We start from the raw sequence: 17805 nt of genomic DNA, 5'->3' as shown, positions 1-17805 counted from the left end.
TAACGCAGCCCCCCCCCCCTTCGGTCACAGGTGCCGAATGCTTAGAAACACATGCGCGCGCACACACAGACATGCTGAGTCTACTTATCTTCACATTGGGGGCTCTAATCAATCCACAGGAAGCTGAAGCTCCATGAGGAGAGAGGATTCTGAGGATAAGAAAGAGTGTGTGTGTGTGTGTGTGCGTGCGCGCGCGCGCGCAAGTGTGTGTTGGTGCCAAGGCGTGTTTTCAATTACCCGCATGTATTTTTTGCAGATGTGCGAGTACACCAGTGTGTTTTCCGTCTTTACCCCTCAATGTATTTGATTGCTTCCTGTCCTGTTTCATTACCTATCACCTAATATTTGACGAGTATCTCCCTTTTCACCTTTCACCACGCGTTCCTGAATGAAATTGCTTGCGCTTTAATTTCCCTCTGCCTATCTACTTGGTGTTTTATTTGTTTCTTTTTTCCTTTCCAAAAATCCTGGATTTCTTCATATGGACTCCATTAAGCAAGCAGCCGTGCTCAAACTGAACGTTTGTGTGTGTGTGTGTGTGTGTGTGTGTGTGTGTGTGTGTGTGTGTGTGTGTGTGTGTGTGTGTGTGTGTGTGTGCGCGCGCGCGCGCGCACGTACATCTGCTTCACATTAGGCCAATTGCAGGTTGGTAGAATAAAGGGCTCGGCTCGGTGGGATTTCCTTCCGCTTTCTCACAGTCACGTGTGCACACACACACACACACACACACACGCGCGCGCGCACACACACATGCACCATTTTTTTTTTCTCCCTTCCATGTGGTTTGAATCAGGGACATAATTAACCTTCAGAGGGCTCTGAGACCGTGGCTCAGATCTCCTCTATAAAAATACATCTAAAAAACAGAAAGCCCCCGAAAATATGTTTGATCTGTCTGCGGCATGTTTGAGTCACTTAACCACGTCTGCCTCGGGTCTGGTTCTGAGTGCAGAATTATGGCGGGGGGGAAGAGATGAATCAGACAGGTAGACAGATCGGGTCAGTGTCCTGAGGTACTCGAGCCAACCGGGGGGGAAAAAAAAAGAGATACTAGCAATGGTACGTTCAACTAGTACACTTCTATTCAGATCTGGCAACTGTTTGTCGCCCCGTGGTGCTGAAATGTTTGTGAAGGATGAAAGAGAGCGCAGCCGTTGAGGAATGAGAGGCAGAGGACAGGCAGGAGGATGCAGAGAGGGGAAACAAAGAGAGAAGGAAAAAAAAAATGGATCGGCACAGGTGCAGCAGGCTGCGCGTATGTGTGTTGTTGTGTGGTAGTGTGTGTGCATGCCTGTGTGTGCGTGTGTGTGTGTGTGTGTGTGTGTGTGTGTGTGTGTGTGTGTGTGTGTGTGTGTGTGTGTGTGTGTGTGTCTGTCAAGAGGTTTCGTGACTGCTCCTTTGAGTGTTCACATTCCAGCACATCTGCTTTGGATGAAGCGTGGTAAACTGTGTGTGTGTGTGTGTGTGTGTGTGTGTGTGTGTGCGTGTGTGTGTGTGTGTGTGTGTGTGTGTGTGTGTGTGTGTGTGTGTGTCAGTGAGCGAGGTGGTTACCAAGGAAAATGTGTCTGATTTACATGTAGTGCGTTTGCTGTGGGAATGTATGTTTTTATTTTAATTAGTTTTATTTGCTCCCTTTATGACAAAAAAAAAATAAATAGTCGAGATCCAAAGAGGAGAGAGCGATTGAATCCAGAAAGAGATGCGGCGTGACTGAAGGGCAAAACGACTGATGAGAACATCCAAGTCAGTCCAAATTTTCCCCTTTTTCCGTTTCCGCAAGAATTGAGCAGAACTCGGGAGAAAAATGCGACTTGAAGACTTGCTAAGACTGCTGCATTCCAGAAAACACACGTTGGCCTTCAAACGAGTCGGGAAAAAAAACGCATCGGAATGTTGATCGGAAATGATCCTGCCGGTTTTGTGTCAAGTGCTGCCCGCCGTCGTCGTCGCCGAGATGTGGCGGCAATTGCATTGTTCATTGTGATTTGGAAACTATATTCATTATAAAAAGTTACATCCACTCTCTTTATCTCTTTTGATCAGTTTTCAGACATTAGTATTGATGAGTGTTTAAGTAATTTGGCCAAATGTAGAAGAAGCTATAAAACGTCAGCATATCTATTGGGTTGTTTTTTGTTTTTTCTTCTCAACTCAGCACAATCAAATATTTCCAATTCTCAAGATGTGCTCGTTGAGGTCAGGAGACATGTTTCGTCTCTTCTTTCTGCCGGAATGCTAACCTTGAGGTGCTCCAAGTGGGAGATATGCCACTTCCCAACACTGCGGAATGCAGCAATAGTCCACTTTGAACGGAAAACAGCGAATGCCTTTTCATTTGCTTTCCTACGAAGTTCTTAACATGCTCCACTCTGAAGCAAATACTCATCGATGCTCCTTTGCGTTTCCTTTGCAATCGCCGCCACGGATGACGGAAGACATTTCTCACAGCGCTCGTTCTTCCGTCTCGTTGTTTTCAAAGGAATCATGGACAGTGCGTCTCCATCGATCGCTACATGACGGGGGGGGGGAAGGAGACATTTCACATCTATCCTCTCATCCCCATGATTGATTATTTCTGAAGACTGTATGCTAATTCCAAAGAACTCCAACAAACCGTTTGGTTTTTACCTGTGATTCAGATTAGCGAGCACACAGCTGCTGCTTGTGTGCGGGGTATGTGTGTGTGTGTGTGTGTGTGTGTGTGTGTGTGTGTGTGTGTGTGTGTGTGTGTGTCTGAGCCCCATGAGGAATCAGTTTTCACTGGAATGTGTCTTTATTTTCTGCCGCCGTTGCCGAGGGCGATGCTTTGATGCGGTCTGCGATGTTCTGCGAACACAGGTTCCACTGGGTTGTTATTTGGCTCTGTATCATCGGTCCGTCACGGAGTGCAACAGGTTGAACTGTCATGAGTCCGTTCAATGGCTCTTTTGGCCTCTTTTTGTTGTTGTCATTTGGTGCGATACAGTCAAGTATATCTGTCAAAAGAGCTCGATGTCCGCTTTGATGTGTGTTCAGTGGAGTCGTATATATGTGACAGAGTCAAATCTGATGAGTCACAAGTCCGAGTCAACGGAAATATCCCAACATGACACCTTTTATATGGCTCGGGAGCAGTGGTGATTTTATTTTTTTTTGTTTCCACCTCGCAAGTCGCCGTTACACCATCTCCGCTTTCCACTTTAGAATATTTCCATCGAGCCCACGTTATTGTCGTGACTTGGCGCTAGCTTCACGTTAGCTCCCCGAACACTTTCCATGCGCGATGACGGCTGTAAACGGTCAGCTGTCTGTCAAAATGCAGGGCATGCGTCTCGGGTTTGTGACATCACCGTCAAAACAAGAATGGCGGAACGCGGCGTGATTGTCGTGCGCTTGGAAGTTTTTGTTTGCCTCGCGATTGTTTTGTCCAATGTCGACGCTTCCCGCTTGTCCATTTAGGTGTCGCATACAGGATATTCAAATGAGCGTTTGTTCCGTTGGATAAGGTGACTGACGGTTGTGGTGTTTGCTACTAGGTCTGCTGTTTTCATTTCATATTCTCCACTTTCACGTTGCTTCTTGAAGGTGGGAATTTTCGGCGTCTTGCCAAGTCGCTCTTCGGTATGAACAGCGTCCACGTGGATCTCGCATCACAACCTGTGTAGATTCTCAAGTCAATTGAACTGAAGGCAATCGGATTTTAGAAAATGGATCAACTCGTGGGATGGGTTGCAGCCGTCAGGAGCAAAACACAAAACACATTTGGCCTTTTTAGACATTTTAAATTGCGATTGTATTTTATTCATCGGTAATTATAATTGAGTGGACCCTCGCTGCGTTGTGCACTGTCGCATAGATCGGATAAGAACTCTCCAGATTTCCCTGCAAGAATCTGAAGACATTGCATCATAACTTCATTTTGAAAACAATGTCTTGAAATATTCTGACGTCTCGAATTCGAATGGAAGAATTTGAAGAGTAATGCGGGGTGATAATTCTGTCTACATTTCTATTACCGTTGTTTTGACTGCTTTCCGTTGAGGTTTCTGATCTCCCCCCCCCCCTCCTCCTCTTCTCCCTGACATCTTAAGTTTAGCAGTTGTGAAAGGAGTGACAACACTATTAAGAGCTTTCCGACTGGCTTCGGATCGGCTTACAATGGGAATACTGATACCACTGTGTGTGTGAATGTGTGTGTGTGTGTGTGTGTGTGTGTGTGTGTGTGTGTGTGTGTGTGTGTGTGTGTGTGTGTGTGTGTGTGTGTGTGTGTGTTTGAAAAAAGTTTGTTATTGGGGTCCCTTTGCATTCTTTATACTTGAACACACTCCGCTGCACCTGTTTCTGTATGTCCAGCTCACACACACACACACACACACACACTCACACACACACACACAAATCACGTCCTTTCGTCAGCAGTTGAAACAACATATTCAATGGGAAAAAATGTCTCTGGGACATAAATTCAAATTCTTTAAACGCCGGAAAAACATATCCCCGTGTGTGTGTGTGTGTGTGTTTTTTTCCAGTGGCATTCGTGTCAATGAATGTGGTTTTATGATCAGAGATTTCTCTTCTCACAGCAGAAAAGGAGGAAGGGGTTTTGAGGGGATTCAAGTTCAGCTCTAATCTCAACTACAGGCTGCGTGTGCGCGTGCATTTGTGGGCCCGATTGTTGGAAGCAACAACAGTTCAGCAGAAGCTCTCCTGGCCTTCTTGCTCCATCCATTTTTTTTAAAATAGTTTTTTTGCAGCGTGTTGTCTGTAAATGGGGCCTTTGCGCCGGCAGTTCAACTTTCTCAGGACAAAATCAGTTGTAACACTGTACCCGTCCGTTGCGGGTTTGATACACGTGTGTTCACACAGTAAAAAAAAAAAAAATGTAAGGATGCAGAAAACAAAGATGTCAAATGAGTTTACAGGCCTTTTGAAAAGGGGAGTGGGAGTATATTAGGAATATGTGGGTGTCTCCTGTTAGCTGACAGTGCTGATAGCTGAAGTTGTTTGTTCCAGAAAACAAAAGAAGAGTTATTTAGCATTTAAAAAGAAATAAATAAAAATCATTAATGCAGTTTGTATCATCAGTGCAGCCTCCTTTAGTTTTGTTTTAGTCTTTTTATTTTGCGGGGAAGTTTCACACAAGTTCAATTGGACTGCACCAAGGCGGGAAATAAGCGAGAATATACCGTCTATATCAATAAATGGGAACTGGAGTGAGGCACCCATTTTGCAGAGACCGAGTCGTGAAACATTCCTTCTTTGCCGTGCACGCCGGCAATAGCTGGACGTGTCAAGGCCATGCTTGACCCATGATTAAAGCGTGTTATATTGGGTGACAGGCTCATGCTAATCCTCACTTTGTTGCTTTGCTTCCATCAGCGGGGCCGATGTTTCCAATTTCATCTCCGGGGGGTTCTGACGCAACACCACGTCAGCAGATCCCATATTCATAACTCAATTTGAGCCATTTGTTTCATTCATTCCCACACCTGCGCACGTCTGGCTGTTGCGGGCCTCCGCTTGAATCGCGTGAACAATAAAATCAGATTCTGAGCACGGAAAGAGTTTGTCAGATTTTATTTTCCAGACAATTTCTGTTTCTAATACTGATTCTGAGGAAGGCAATAGATTTTCGTAGCACCCCAAGTGTTTATTTTTTCCTTTCATCTGCAGGTCATCTGCGTTTCATCGTTGCATCTGCAGCCCATTTATATCGCGTTCACGTGAAAACACTCCAAATTTGAAATGCTCGCCGCCGCGTATTGATTTTATGGGGTAAAAGTGTTCGGCGAGAGATGGTGGGAGGAGAGGAGAGCTTCTAACAGTTGTTCCGGGGCCTGCGTCATCCGGCGCGAGCTCGCGTCATGGCTGAGTGTTTGCACGCTATATGCGCGCACGCACTTCCTGACACGCACAAGCGGAGGAATGTAACGGCGAGCCCCCTTTGGTCTCCCCGTGTGGCCGCTGCGCTCGTGGGGAAGAACGTCACCTGTTTTGAGTGATAACAGGCCTGCGCGTCTGCACGGCGTCTCACTTTTGACTGCATTTTAGGGCGCAACGCCGCTCGGCTGCTGCTCCCCCTCCGAGAAGAAAATCAACGCTTTGTTCCTCCTTTGCACATCAAACCGGGCCTGAGTAAGAGGAGGGCAGAAAACGTGTTGCGACTGCTTTGTCAAACGCCGTTTTAGTCACAAGTAGTGGGCGGGTCGGGTCGGTCAAGTGAATGGTTATTCTCAAAAGAATTTTGAAGCAAACTATCAGTGCATCACAATATTATGTTGGAGCTTGTTTGCCATGGGTGTGTTTTTAGTGTACGTGCACACAAGCCTTTTGTGAGGCAAGATTGTTCAGCTCGACAAGCTCCACGCATGGAAAAAACAAATGGGATGTTGAATTGATTTTTTTTAACAAATGGTTGCAGGTATTGAAATCATGTCCATCCAGATACATTTTTTTAAGGCGGCCAAACATCTACTTGATATTAAAAATGCTCACAGATGATTCTACTGTATGCAGCCACTTGCCAAATAAAATGAGTTAATCCAAGGCACCATTTTTTTTCCAGTGCAGATGTAAACATCTCTTCTACTTACGCGCTTTTTAAAAAATGGGGCGCCACGGAATATTTACATTGCTTACTGTATATGTATAAAAAAAATTCTGAGTGTACTTATTGAACCTTGTCATTATTAAAAACAACTGCGAATGGAGCTCCGCAATTTGTGACGCTCAGCAAAAATTCTTTCGGAAATTGTGCAACTGTGGCTCTCACTCGGTGTGAACGGTGATTTTTCTGCGCGGCTTGTGAGCCGCACGTTGCAATCCACCTCACACCCCAAAGTCAGTTGGCATTAGGCTTCACCCTGTAACACTGAACAAGATAAGCGGTGTGGAAAATTGATGGACGGATGACTGGATTGATGGACTGCGGAGAACGGCTTGAGTGTATTTTCCGTACAACAGGCAGAGGCCCCGGGAAAATGCGTTAAGCCCCGCCTCCCCTTGAGGAACAAGTCTATTTAGGGATGTGTCAATCAAGTCTCACTCCAGAACCATCAGCCAATAGAGATGACAGACTGTCTGTGCGAGTCTTTCTGAGATGTCCGTGTTGTTTGTTGCAGGTATACGCTCCATCTGCCAGCACAGCCGACTACAACAGGGATTCACCGGGCTATCCCAACTCCAAACCAACGAGTTCTGGCTTCCCAAGTTCATTTTTTATGCCAGGTACACTCAATGTAGGAAAAAAAAAATGTCGCATCATATTCTCTACACTTGAAACATTTACTTGAATTGGCCAGCAGCACAACCCTGGAAGCTGAAAAAAGTTTCACAACCGATTTCCCCCTTTTTTTTTTTTCTTCTTTTGCATTCTGTATACAGATGACTTAATGTTTTGCTTTACGTGAGCCGAAACTCAAAAGAAGCCCACGATTGTGTATGTCACGTGTGCCATTTTATTTGACTCGTTTTAAGATGGTCACCACAGCGGCGAACCCTGGAGCAGTAGTAGCAGCAATCTCAGCCAACAGGGTTACCACGGCAGCATGTTGGGAGGCGGGAACGCCGCCCATGGCCCCTCCCAGAGCTCCTCCTACTGTGGCGTTCACCCTCACGACAGACTGGTGAGCCGAGATGTGATTGACTTCACAACGGCGCCGTTTTCCAGATGCTGATCTCATCATCGCAAATATTGATACGTCATCTTTTCATACCTGCTCGATGCACTTCTGTGAACATATGAAATATTGTTCTTCGTTATTTTATCATTTCCGTGCAGAGCTACCCAGCGCATTCATCAGCAGACATCAACTCCAGCCTTCCGCCCATGTCCAGCTTCCACCGAGGAGCAGGCGGCGGGGGCGGGGCTAATCACTACAGCACCGCCTCTTGCTCCACCGCTCCCACCAACGGCACAGACAGCATTATGGGTAAGACCCACTGATCGTATTGTACCAAAAAAAACAAAAAAAACAAACGACGACTAAAATGCCACCTATACACATGGATCACCAAAAAAAAACAAAAAAAAAAACAAACAAACAAACGACGACTGAAATGCCACCTATACACATGGATCGTTTTCATCATGACATGGACACAAACGGACAGATTGAAATTCTGCGAGCACAGGAAACAGCAAGCCTTCCAAAACAGAGTTAATTGCAACGGATAAGACACTTGTGCTCCGTTTGGTCTCCACCTTGACATCGACACGCATGCGCTCGCACTCACGTGCGCAGCCTGCCAGATGGAGCCGTTGCTTTGAGTCCAACAGAACAAATAGGAAAGCAATAAGAAACAGATTGAAAGTTTGTTTTCATGGAAAGACATCTGCAGCATTCCAGAAAGTTATTGCGCCTGTGCACACGCGTTCGCACACACACACACGCACACGCACACACACACACACACACACACACACAGTTCAATGTGAGTGATTTGTCAGGAAACACGTCGGCGCACCAAGAGAAGGGCAGAGTATTGATACACACAAAAATGAAACAGAATAAAATAGCTGTTGTGTGCAACCTAGGAAGATGGCGAACAAGTCCACTAGTGTGTTATTTCTTCAAACCTTCACAATGCGCTACAAATTTAAAAACTTCTGTCAATGCGTTGTTCTGAATAGGGTTGTGTTTGACATTGAGAGGAGTTCACCCCCGGATTTATGTTATGACTGTGAAACCTTATAACAATGTCACGAATCATGGTTTCTTCAACTATTGTCTTCGGTTGCTGTCATGAGAGGTTTGGTAACAAGAAAACACTTACAATATCTCTGTTATTTATGACAAAAGCAAATTCAAAATGTTGGTACTGATTTTCGCAACCATCATCAAAGTTGACAGGTTTCATTTGCTTTTGTGGGCCACATAAAAATGACGTGGCGGTCCAGATATGGCCCCCGGGCCTTGAGTTTGACACCTGCGCTCGACATGGTGCAACAATTCCAGATGGGAGTTTACGCGTGAGGTTCACGGTTGTAACCTCTCGGATGTGGTTTACCGGGCCAGTCGTGTGGCATTTGTGAGGCAGACTTTTACCCCAAAACATGCTGCTTCCTTTCCCTGTTCCCGTCAACTTTTACGTCCTCTCCTCGACTGTAGCCGCTGAAAGAAATCCCGTTCTGCCAAACTCTTAAATGCAATCGTTTGCCGTGAAATGTCCCCCCCCCCCTTTATACGGTATGTGTTCATGTGCGAGCCTATGTCTAACTTGTGTGGATAAGTGTCAACTTTCCATCTGGGATCTGCCATCAGGAGTTGTGAGTTGCGAGCATGTCAGACTTCTTCTATCTGCCTGTGTGTGTGTGTGTGCTGGTGAGTTCATCTGGTACATTGAGGTCACATCCTTCCTCTTTGGCATCGGCACACTGCAAGTGTGTGAAACAGATTTGGTTGCACAGTAAATCGTGTCTATTTGTGAAGGTTCGGGACCGAGACCCTCCACAAACGGCACAAGTTTGCCAAGAGTAGATGCTGGGGTTGCGCATCACTGCTCTGCGGCCAATAGCGTGCGTATTTCAAGACACGGCCAACGATTGGATACATTCCAGATACTTTTGCAGCAACTCCGTACGAGAACAATTCACCTTCGAAAGTGAAATAGCTGAACTGTTGTGGGAAATTGAAAAGGAAAAAGATCAAAAGACTCGAGTGATATTTGGTATTTTGTACCTAAGCTCCAGGATATGGAGGAGGCATCGCAAGCCCTCATTTTCCGTGACACTATATAGTGTATGGTTTTCAAAATAAAGAAGACCGAAGCAGTGAGCGAGTGGGCCATTTGGAAAAAAAAAAAAATCTTCAACAATCGGATTTGCTCATTGATTACCAATTTACCTGAAATCTGTCACCAGGCAAGCCTGCATACGAAATTAGCCTCGGCTCCTACGAGAAAAACCTTTCTGGTTTTGCTCTTCCTGCCCAGCGCAAATGTATCTTTCCCACTTAAGACGAGCAACGTTGCCACAATATGTAGCTTGAATGTCGTCGCATCCTGATTTGCAACAAAACATCCTTTTCGGTCCCCTGTTCAAATGTGTGCGTGTGCGTGTGTGTGTGCATTTGAATGTGTCACAGCTAACCGAGCACAGAGCGGCGCAGCCAGTAGCTCCCAGACAGGAGACGCCTTAGGGAAAGCACTAGCCTCGGTAAGTACAGCACACGCGCGCGCACCAGGCCTGCTCATTAATATTCAAATATTATTCTCGACTCCGCTCTCGCTTTTCTAATTGCGTAGGGTGTCGCAATGAATTATTCTTTACAGGTTTCGCGAGCCCTTAACTCATTTGGTTGTGTTTTGTTGTTGTGGTTGTTTTGTTCCTTCAGATCTACTCGCCAGACCACACAAACAACAGCTATTCCTCCAATCCCTCAACTCCGGTGGGCTCCCCGCCCACCCTCACAGGTAGACACATGAAGTCCGACATCCTTCCAATACACACCAACGACATCGCAACACAAACAACCAGAGAAGGGAGAAACGGCGTTTTCAGTCTTGATACATAGATTATTATTATTATTTTTTTTTCCATATGATCATCATCATCGGAACTCGACTGTGATTTGAATCGAAAACCGGCCGAATTATGTTCCATCCGACACAAACGAGATCGGCATCAAATAAAACTATCACGATACAACGAGCTGACCTGTTTGTGTTTTTTTTTTCTCTCCCCCCGCCCCACCTCCAACCCTTTCCTCCTGCTCCTTAAAATGAAAAATGACTCCGAATAATAGTTGTGTTGAATTTGTCTCTAATTGTCGCAGTGACACATCGTTTTCTATTCCTCCTCCGAGCCTTGTGACAGATAGCTTTAATTACGCGCACCACTTCGACAAATTGTTCACAAAACCTACAGGCTCTGTGAGCGTGAGCCGTACCCACAACCCCCCACCCTCCCCACTCAGTCCCCCTCTCTCCCGCTCTCCGCTATTCTAGCCGGTTGGGCTCCTGCTTGCATAACCATAATTGGTGTTTATGATTGTGTCAAAGTCACTCTACTTTTTACAAATGAGAATTGAAACCTATTAGCGCAAACTACATGCAAATTGATATCCGAGGCTAATAATGCTGCAAGGGTGTTTGACAGCGTTTGGACTGAAAGCAATTTGCCCTGCCACATAATAGCTATATTTGTATTTGCACATGAATGTACGCAGGTGATTGTATATTAATTAGCATGTGGAAATGAGCATGGATTGTGAATCAAGGCAAAAGGGGAACACACCGGAAGGCATACCTGGGCTAATGAGATCAATTCAGCGATATAAAGCCGAGACCGAAGCTCGGGGCAGTGAGCAAGCAAAGGGGAGATAAGACAGGAAGCGGAATGACGAAGCCATTCCAATGCCGTGCGAGAAACGAAAAAAGGGAAAACGGAGGAGATTGAATGTCGACTTCCACTGAAGTCAACTTCAAACCCAAGTATTCCTTCCCCCGTGAATTATTGATACACTTTTTCTGTCGTGCGGTGTTTTAACAGCAAACGTGTTTGGCTACGTTGGTGGTTACGTAGCATCTCCTCCGTGTGGCACCTACGTCGCATCCGTTTGTCCTTAATGCTGATTTATCGTGCGTCTGTAAGTTGGCGACACAAAGCTGGAGTCACATTTGCCGGGGTGGCCATTTTTATTTTATTTTTTTGTCTGCAATAGGACTCCAACGACTGCGGTCCTTGCAGATGAGAAACTGAGACCCCTTCTGAGTTTCATTGTATGCTCAAAACTGACGTTTATTTGGATGTGCAAAATCTAAAAAAAGAATTTGCAGGCTGTCTGGTACACATACCCATCCATCCGTTTTCTGGAGCACTTGACCTCATTACGCAGGGAAAAAAAATTGGTGTGTCGAATGGAATCAATTTTATTTCGTCAAGTGGTCGCATGGGAAAAAAAATCTTCTGGATCCAATCTTTTTTTTTTTTTTTTTTAAAGTAGACAGTACATCTGAAAAATATATATGAAAATCCAGATGATTATTCTGGTTTCAGCCACTTGATAAAATAACATGGAGTAAATTCAAGACATTTTTTTGTCAGTGTAGCCAAGCTGGAGCACACCTTGGACCGGTCGCCGACCAATTGCAGGGTACATATATGCAGTGGTTGCGGGTTCCAATCCGGGCTCCGTCTTTTGTGTTTGCATGTCCTCTCCCGTGTTTGTGTGGCTTTTCTCCAGGTACTGCAATTTCCTCCCACATTGCAAAAGCTGAAGACTTCCAATTGTCCTTATCAATTCAAATGTTCTTCAGCAATTTAATTGGATTTCCCCCCTTCGAATTAATTTGCAAGCTACTTGAACCAAAGAATAATACTCTCGCGCCCGATGCCGTTGAAGCCGGCCAACTCTCAAAAGTCTTATCTTAATGGAAATTCAACAAGTGTCTCTCATCTCACTCTACCAGCTAATGAGACCCGTCGAATTTGGATATCACCTTTTCAAAGTGAAAAACAACAACAACAAAAAAGATTCCACAAAGCATGTTTGTCTCGCTGAGGGCGTACGCTCATCAGACAGACACTTCGACTCTTTTCAAAGACGCACATCTGATATTTGCACGTCTCTTAGGCAATATGATGACTTGGTTTGTTTTTGTCTTTTGTTTTTGTTTTTTGTGTCACTGCGTCTTTCATGTCCAAAACATCACAAGTGGACATGATTAGAGACCTCTTGCGCGTCAAGATCTTTTGTATAACACCAAACCTTTCTTCTTTTGCATGCCATCCATCATCGATAATTGGGGATGGGCATTTGAAGAAACGCCAATTTGTGATCTTATTATAACAAAATGAATCATCAGCGGTCAACGATACATAATACATAATGATACAGAACAGCGTCTCGCTAAAATGTGTCCAAATAATGGCCAAAAACACGAGATCAGGAAAACTGTTTGTTTACTCGTGATGAGCCGGACACCGATTGCCCAAAACGCTGTTCCAAACTGAAATCTTGATTCGAGGAACGCTACGCTGTCAGCAACCGCAGTCAAAACAAAAAGGAACTGCCCCCGTGTCAAGACAACACCGTAATCAAATCGCTGCCAATGATTCTCATTGAGAAACACGAACGTGTCAACAGTCATGTGCAGAAGACGTGCTAGACTTGCAAGCTTGGGGAACTTCACGCCATTCCGCTGTCTGCTTTAAAAATTAAATAAATAAACAAATATTTTGCTTTAGGTGGTAAGAAAAGGCCCCGTTTTTTTTTTCTATTCCCATTTGCGTTGACATTTAGGCAATACGTGAAATTGACATGAATCACCACCATCCTTCCATTTGATGCTGTAATGGCCTCCTCTTCTGATCAATCCTGGTTCTCTCTCTCTTTCTCTCGCTCTTTCTCTCCCCCAGCCGCCAGTTCAGCTGTCTGGTCCAGGAACGGCGGGCAGGGAGCATCGTCGCCAAACTATGAGGCTCCACTGCACTCGCTGGTAGGCGGACCAACACCTCCACAGTGTGTCGAAAATAGACATGAGGTGTTTCTTAAAGAGTTTGACTTCACACTCCATTGTATTGTCGCAATTTTGTCCCAACAAGTGCGACGTTTTCCACCCGTCTTAATTCCGAGAGTAGCCTTCAAAAGCCAACACGAGCCTTGTTCCACTTGGAATTTGTTGAGAAAGTGGCACACGGTGAACGGCATTCTGTTGGGTGAGCTCGGTGAGGTGTCTCAGCCCTTCTTTTGTTTTCAACCTGCAGCAAAGTCGCATCGAGGACCGTTTGGAGCGCCTGGACGACGCCATTCACGTACTGCGAAGCCATGCTGTCGGCCCATCAACGGCCATGAGCGGCGGGCACGGTGACATGCACGGCCTGATTGGGGCCGCGCACACGCATAACGGCGCCATGGGCTCTCTGGGAAGCGGCTACGGGACGGGACTGCTGTCCGGCAACAGACACTCACTCATGGTAGGACCCGATGATCTGTTTTTTTTTTTTCCTTGCTCATGTGCAAAGATGGCTCGCGGTGCACTCTTTGAGTACGAACCCGCGGGTGAGTTTTGTCTACTTGGAACAGCAAACAGCTGCGTGACATCAGGAGACGTGGGCGTGTTTGTGAGAGAGGAACATTTCGAAAGGCATCCACACTTTCCGATGCCTGAACACGTTCATTCAGGCCCGGGTTGTTTGTTTTTGTCTCTGCACATTGGCGTACACACACACACACACACACACACACACACACACACACACACACATGTTGCGAGCACACATGACATGTTTTCTCCTTAAAATGTCTCTGCATAGAATGTGGCGTCACCCGGCAGGTTTCCAAAGAGCAACTTTCAGGGCTGCAATGGGCCCGTTACGGCATTAGGATTGTTTGGTTCTCTCTTTTTTTGTAATTATACTATTGTAGCCAAAATTGAGTCAAAATGTGCGAGTCGACGTCACTGTGATAAAATAAAATGTCCAAGTCTGAAAAGATAAAACAAATTCTAAATATCACGGTGCTACTCCGATAGTCTCCCCCCCTAGAAACTTAAAAGTCTGCGTCCGTCTGAGTTGGTTCAAACTCGCCACCGTTGATTTGGCTTGTTCTGATGGGATGAAGGTAAATGGGAGTGTTTGACCTTTGCCAAGGAGGTCTGCTTTCCGGTGAGGTGTGTTTTCCTACAACCCATTTCCACAAAACCTGGTGGAGTGATGAGCAGAAGAAATGCTGACTTATACCACCGAAGAATTTGTTTTGAGCTTTGGCCGAGCGACGGATGCTATATTGTGATACCTTTGCGCTGTCCTCACCGGAGCAGTTCAGGAGCTGTGTCACACTCCCACCGGTCGAGCTGGTAGCATTTACTTGGAAGTGTTTTCTCTGAATGGAGAACACCTGCTGTAGAGGCGTGTGCCTGTGCGCCTCTGCGCGCGTGTCACCCGGGTCCCAGTACCTGCGTCTTTGTCTCAGACAAACACATTTTCTTGTCACCTCTGTCTTTATTCCAACGAGTAAGCATATTGCTTCTGTTGTACACGTAATGTTAAAGAGACGCGTTCAGGTTGAAAATGATGAGGAAGCACAAAGCTGCGGCTTGAGACTCAACCCAAACACCTGCTTTCCTCATCACAGATGTCTGCGCGTGATAATCTGCCGACAGTGGGTGTGGTTTCGCACAACGCGTCATTGCACGTTATGTCAGTGCTCGGTGAGTTGCATTGTTGAAGTCGGGGCAGGATGTGGCCCGTGATTTGCCTGACTGCTTTTTGCCTGCTTCATTAAAAACATAATCGCAGGAAGTGAGTCACATTAAGCAGTGTTCCAATGGAAAGAAAAACAAGCAAAGCTAACTCGCAATCACACCTCGGGACAATTTCGAGTGCTCCGTTAACCTTCCACGCATGTTTTTGGAATGTGGGAGAAAACCGGAGTACCCGGAGAAAACCCACGTAGGCACATGCAAAACGCCAGACAGAGAGGCCGGAGCCAGAATCGAACCCTGTACCTCTACTGCACTGTACATCGGTCATTGAAATGAAAGCAAAAGCTCAGCCCAATAAATATGGTCGAAGTAAGCTACATTAGACGTCTGTTACGGAGCCGTTTAAGCAGTTGATTCAACATAAACGGTGCAGCAGCACATTGAGACAGACAATATGTACCAATGGTCATATATTCTTAATCATCTGTCAAGAAAAACGAATATTAGTGCTGAACTGCCGAGCTGAGGAGTTGAGATGCATCGATGAACAATATATCCTTTTGTTTTATACTGCCCCAGTTGGCCAATGCGGCCACAACAGCATGAATCAATTGATGCAGTGTGAAAACAACTGTAAAATGTTATGTTATGTAATTACCCGATAGTTTTATCCCATGTTATACAGAATCCTATAATTGAGTGCTATTTTTCCTTGTTAAAATAAGCCTTACAACAAAGTTTGTCGTCATTTTGCATATCCGTTCATTTCATTGGGGGACAGATGAGATGAGATATGAGAGGTTTGCATTCCGAGCATTGTCACGGAATGAATTAAACTCATATCTCAAGGCACCACTTGATTTAATTCTCTCGCTGTCTCATTCACATGCACCCATGCGTACACTCATGCACGCACACTCGTGCACATGCACGATCGTGCATACACACACACACACACACACACACACACACACACACACACACACACACAGCTGTATGTAGTTTGGCTTTGTTTGGGAGAGACGCCTGCAGACTGAGGTCATAACTCTGGGAAAACAGGTGGCAGACGGATGTGGGAGAGAGAGAGAGAGAGAGAGAGAGAGAGAGAGAGACTAATACTTGGCCATTTCCTCAACTTACATACATACATACACACAATACTGCATTTGACATGTCCAGTAGAATGCAGAACTACTGTGTATCCCGTTTCTCATCGCTTCTGCATACCGTTATCCATTTAAAAATGCTGTAATGGACTCGAACAATTTTAAACCAGCAGTCGAAAAGTACTGAATGCAAAATGCAATGTTAATAAAGACAGTATTTTTTTTTTTTCCGCCCCATGTCCAAATGACACCGACATGTGGAGAATCACCAGTGTTCTTCCTTCATTGCTTTAAATGCGGCCTTCGAGGTCCTCAAGAATGCGTTGGACTCTTGACACGTTGTGAAACTGCGCGATTGCTTCCACATGTGCTCTTATCTCATTGCCCTCCTGAATGAAAGCACGTGTGAGATGATCAGAATGAACCGAGCTGCGTGCCGAGCCGATATCCATAAATGGGCACGATGTGTACAGGTTGTCAGGTCTTGTAGGACCGCGTGCTCAAAAACAGTCGTTCAAGTATAGCCACGATAGTCGCTCGCCATTTCACTGACGTTCATTCCAACAAAAATGAACAGTCTGTGCACAACAACAACAACAACAAAACCATGGGAGGATCTTTTTTTTTTTTTTTTAATTATTATTCTTAATTTGCTTTTATTTCCTTTGGAATATGTTTTTAATTAAAAAAAACAAAGGCTTCTACCTGAACTACAGTAAATGGAGGACAGACATCCGCGCTCTTTGTTATGTTTGAAGCTTTTTGATCTTCTAACATTCGAATTATCGAACTGAGCTTCTCAAAGCCGCAGAAAAATTGAAAAATACGCTTCGTTGTGTGCATGCCATAACCCTGGAAAATTTCCTTGCTCATTTTTCCTGATCGTGTGTGTGTGTGTGTGTGTGTGTGTGTGTTTGTGTGTGTGTATGTATGTGTGTGCGTGTGTGTGTGTGTGTGTGCGCATTCGTGCAATAGCAGGTGCTTTCCTTCAGTTTGCAGTGTTGCACAGTAGATATACTGTTCTCAAGTACTTATGGCTACAGGTCGAAAAAAATGTAAGTGGATCTATGTATCCAATTAGCAATGTGGCATTGATCACAGCCGCTACCGCTTAGCCTCTCCCATGTGTGCGTTTGGAAGTTCACTCTCTTGGTTTTTCTAATAGTGGCAATTACATGTTTTTTTAAATCTTCCTTGACTTACTTGACATCAAGGTTTTCCTGTATAACTAAAATGTGACTTTATTTCAGCAAAAAAAAAAAAAAAAAAACCAAGCGATGGGCATTGGACTAAATTTCTTTGATGGGTGAAAGGAAATCTTGGAGTTCTGTTAAAAAATATGAATCAAGAAAAAGAATGATGAGAGTGAGCTAACTGACCTTGTTAGGCTGCAAACGGGTGAAGCCTGAATCAACGAACGGCACCTCAGCTGTTTCCAGCGCTTCATTTGGCCTCAGTCACGGTGTCGAGATGCGATTAATCAACAAGCACTTCCACGCAGTCCACCAAATTCTTAGTGACTAATTGATTACTTTTCCTATGCCTCATAAACATAAAAGTTCAAAGCGGGGAG

The 17805-nt window shown here is 45.2% G+C and overlaps 1 protein-coding gene across 5 annotated transcripts in view; it reads left to right on the top strand.

Moving 5' to 3' along the window:
- Window positions 1-17805, top strand: part of tcf4 (transcription factor 4) — a 144430-nt gene that overhangs the window by 113405 nt on the left and 13220 nt on the right. For all 5 annotated transcript variants that reach the window (XM_019893444.1, XM_019893443.1, XM_019893445.1 and 2 more), the window contains 7 exons: window positions 7101-7206; window positions 7456-7604; window positions 7760-7910; window positions 10065-10135; window positions 10314-10392; window positions 13340-13419; window positions 13688-13897. In XM_019893444.1, coding sequence (XP_019749003.1) covers window positions 7101-7206; window positions 7456-7604; window positions 7760-7910; window positions 10065-10135; window positions 10314-10392; window positions 13340-13419; window positions 13688-13897 — 846 coding nt within the window. The remainder of the gene's footprint in view (window positions 1-7100; window positions 7207-7455; window positions 7605-7759; window positions 7911-10064; window positions 10136-10313; window positions 10393-13339; window positions 13420-13687; window positions 13898-17805) is intronic.

Source organism: Hippocampus comes, unplaced genomic scaffold (genome assembly GCF_001891065.2).
Source record: "Hippocampus comes isolate QL1 unplaced genomic scaffold, H_comes_QL1_v1.1 scaffold428, whole genome shotgun sequence".
In the NCBI taxonomy this organism is placed as follows: domain Eukaryota; kingdom Metazoa; phylum Chordata; class Actinopteri; order Syngnathiformes; family Syngnathidae; genus Hippocampus; species Hippocampus comes.
This window is presented reverse-complemented; position numbering and strand designations above follow the sequence as displayed.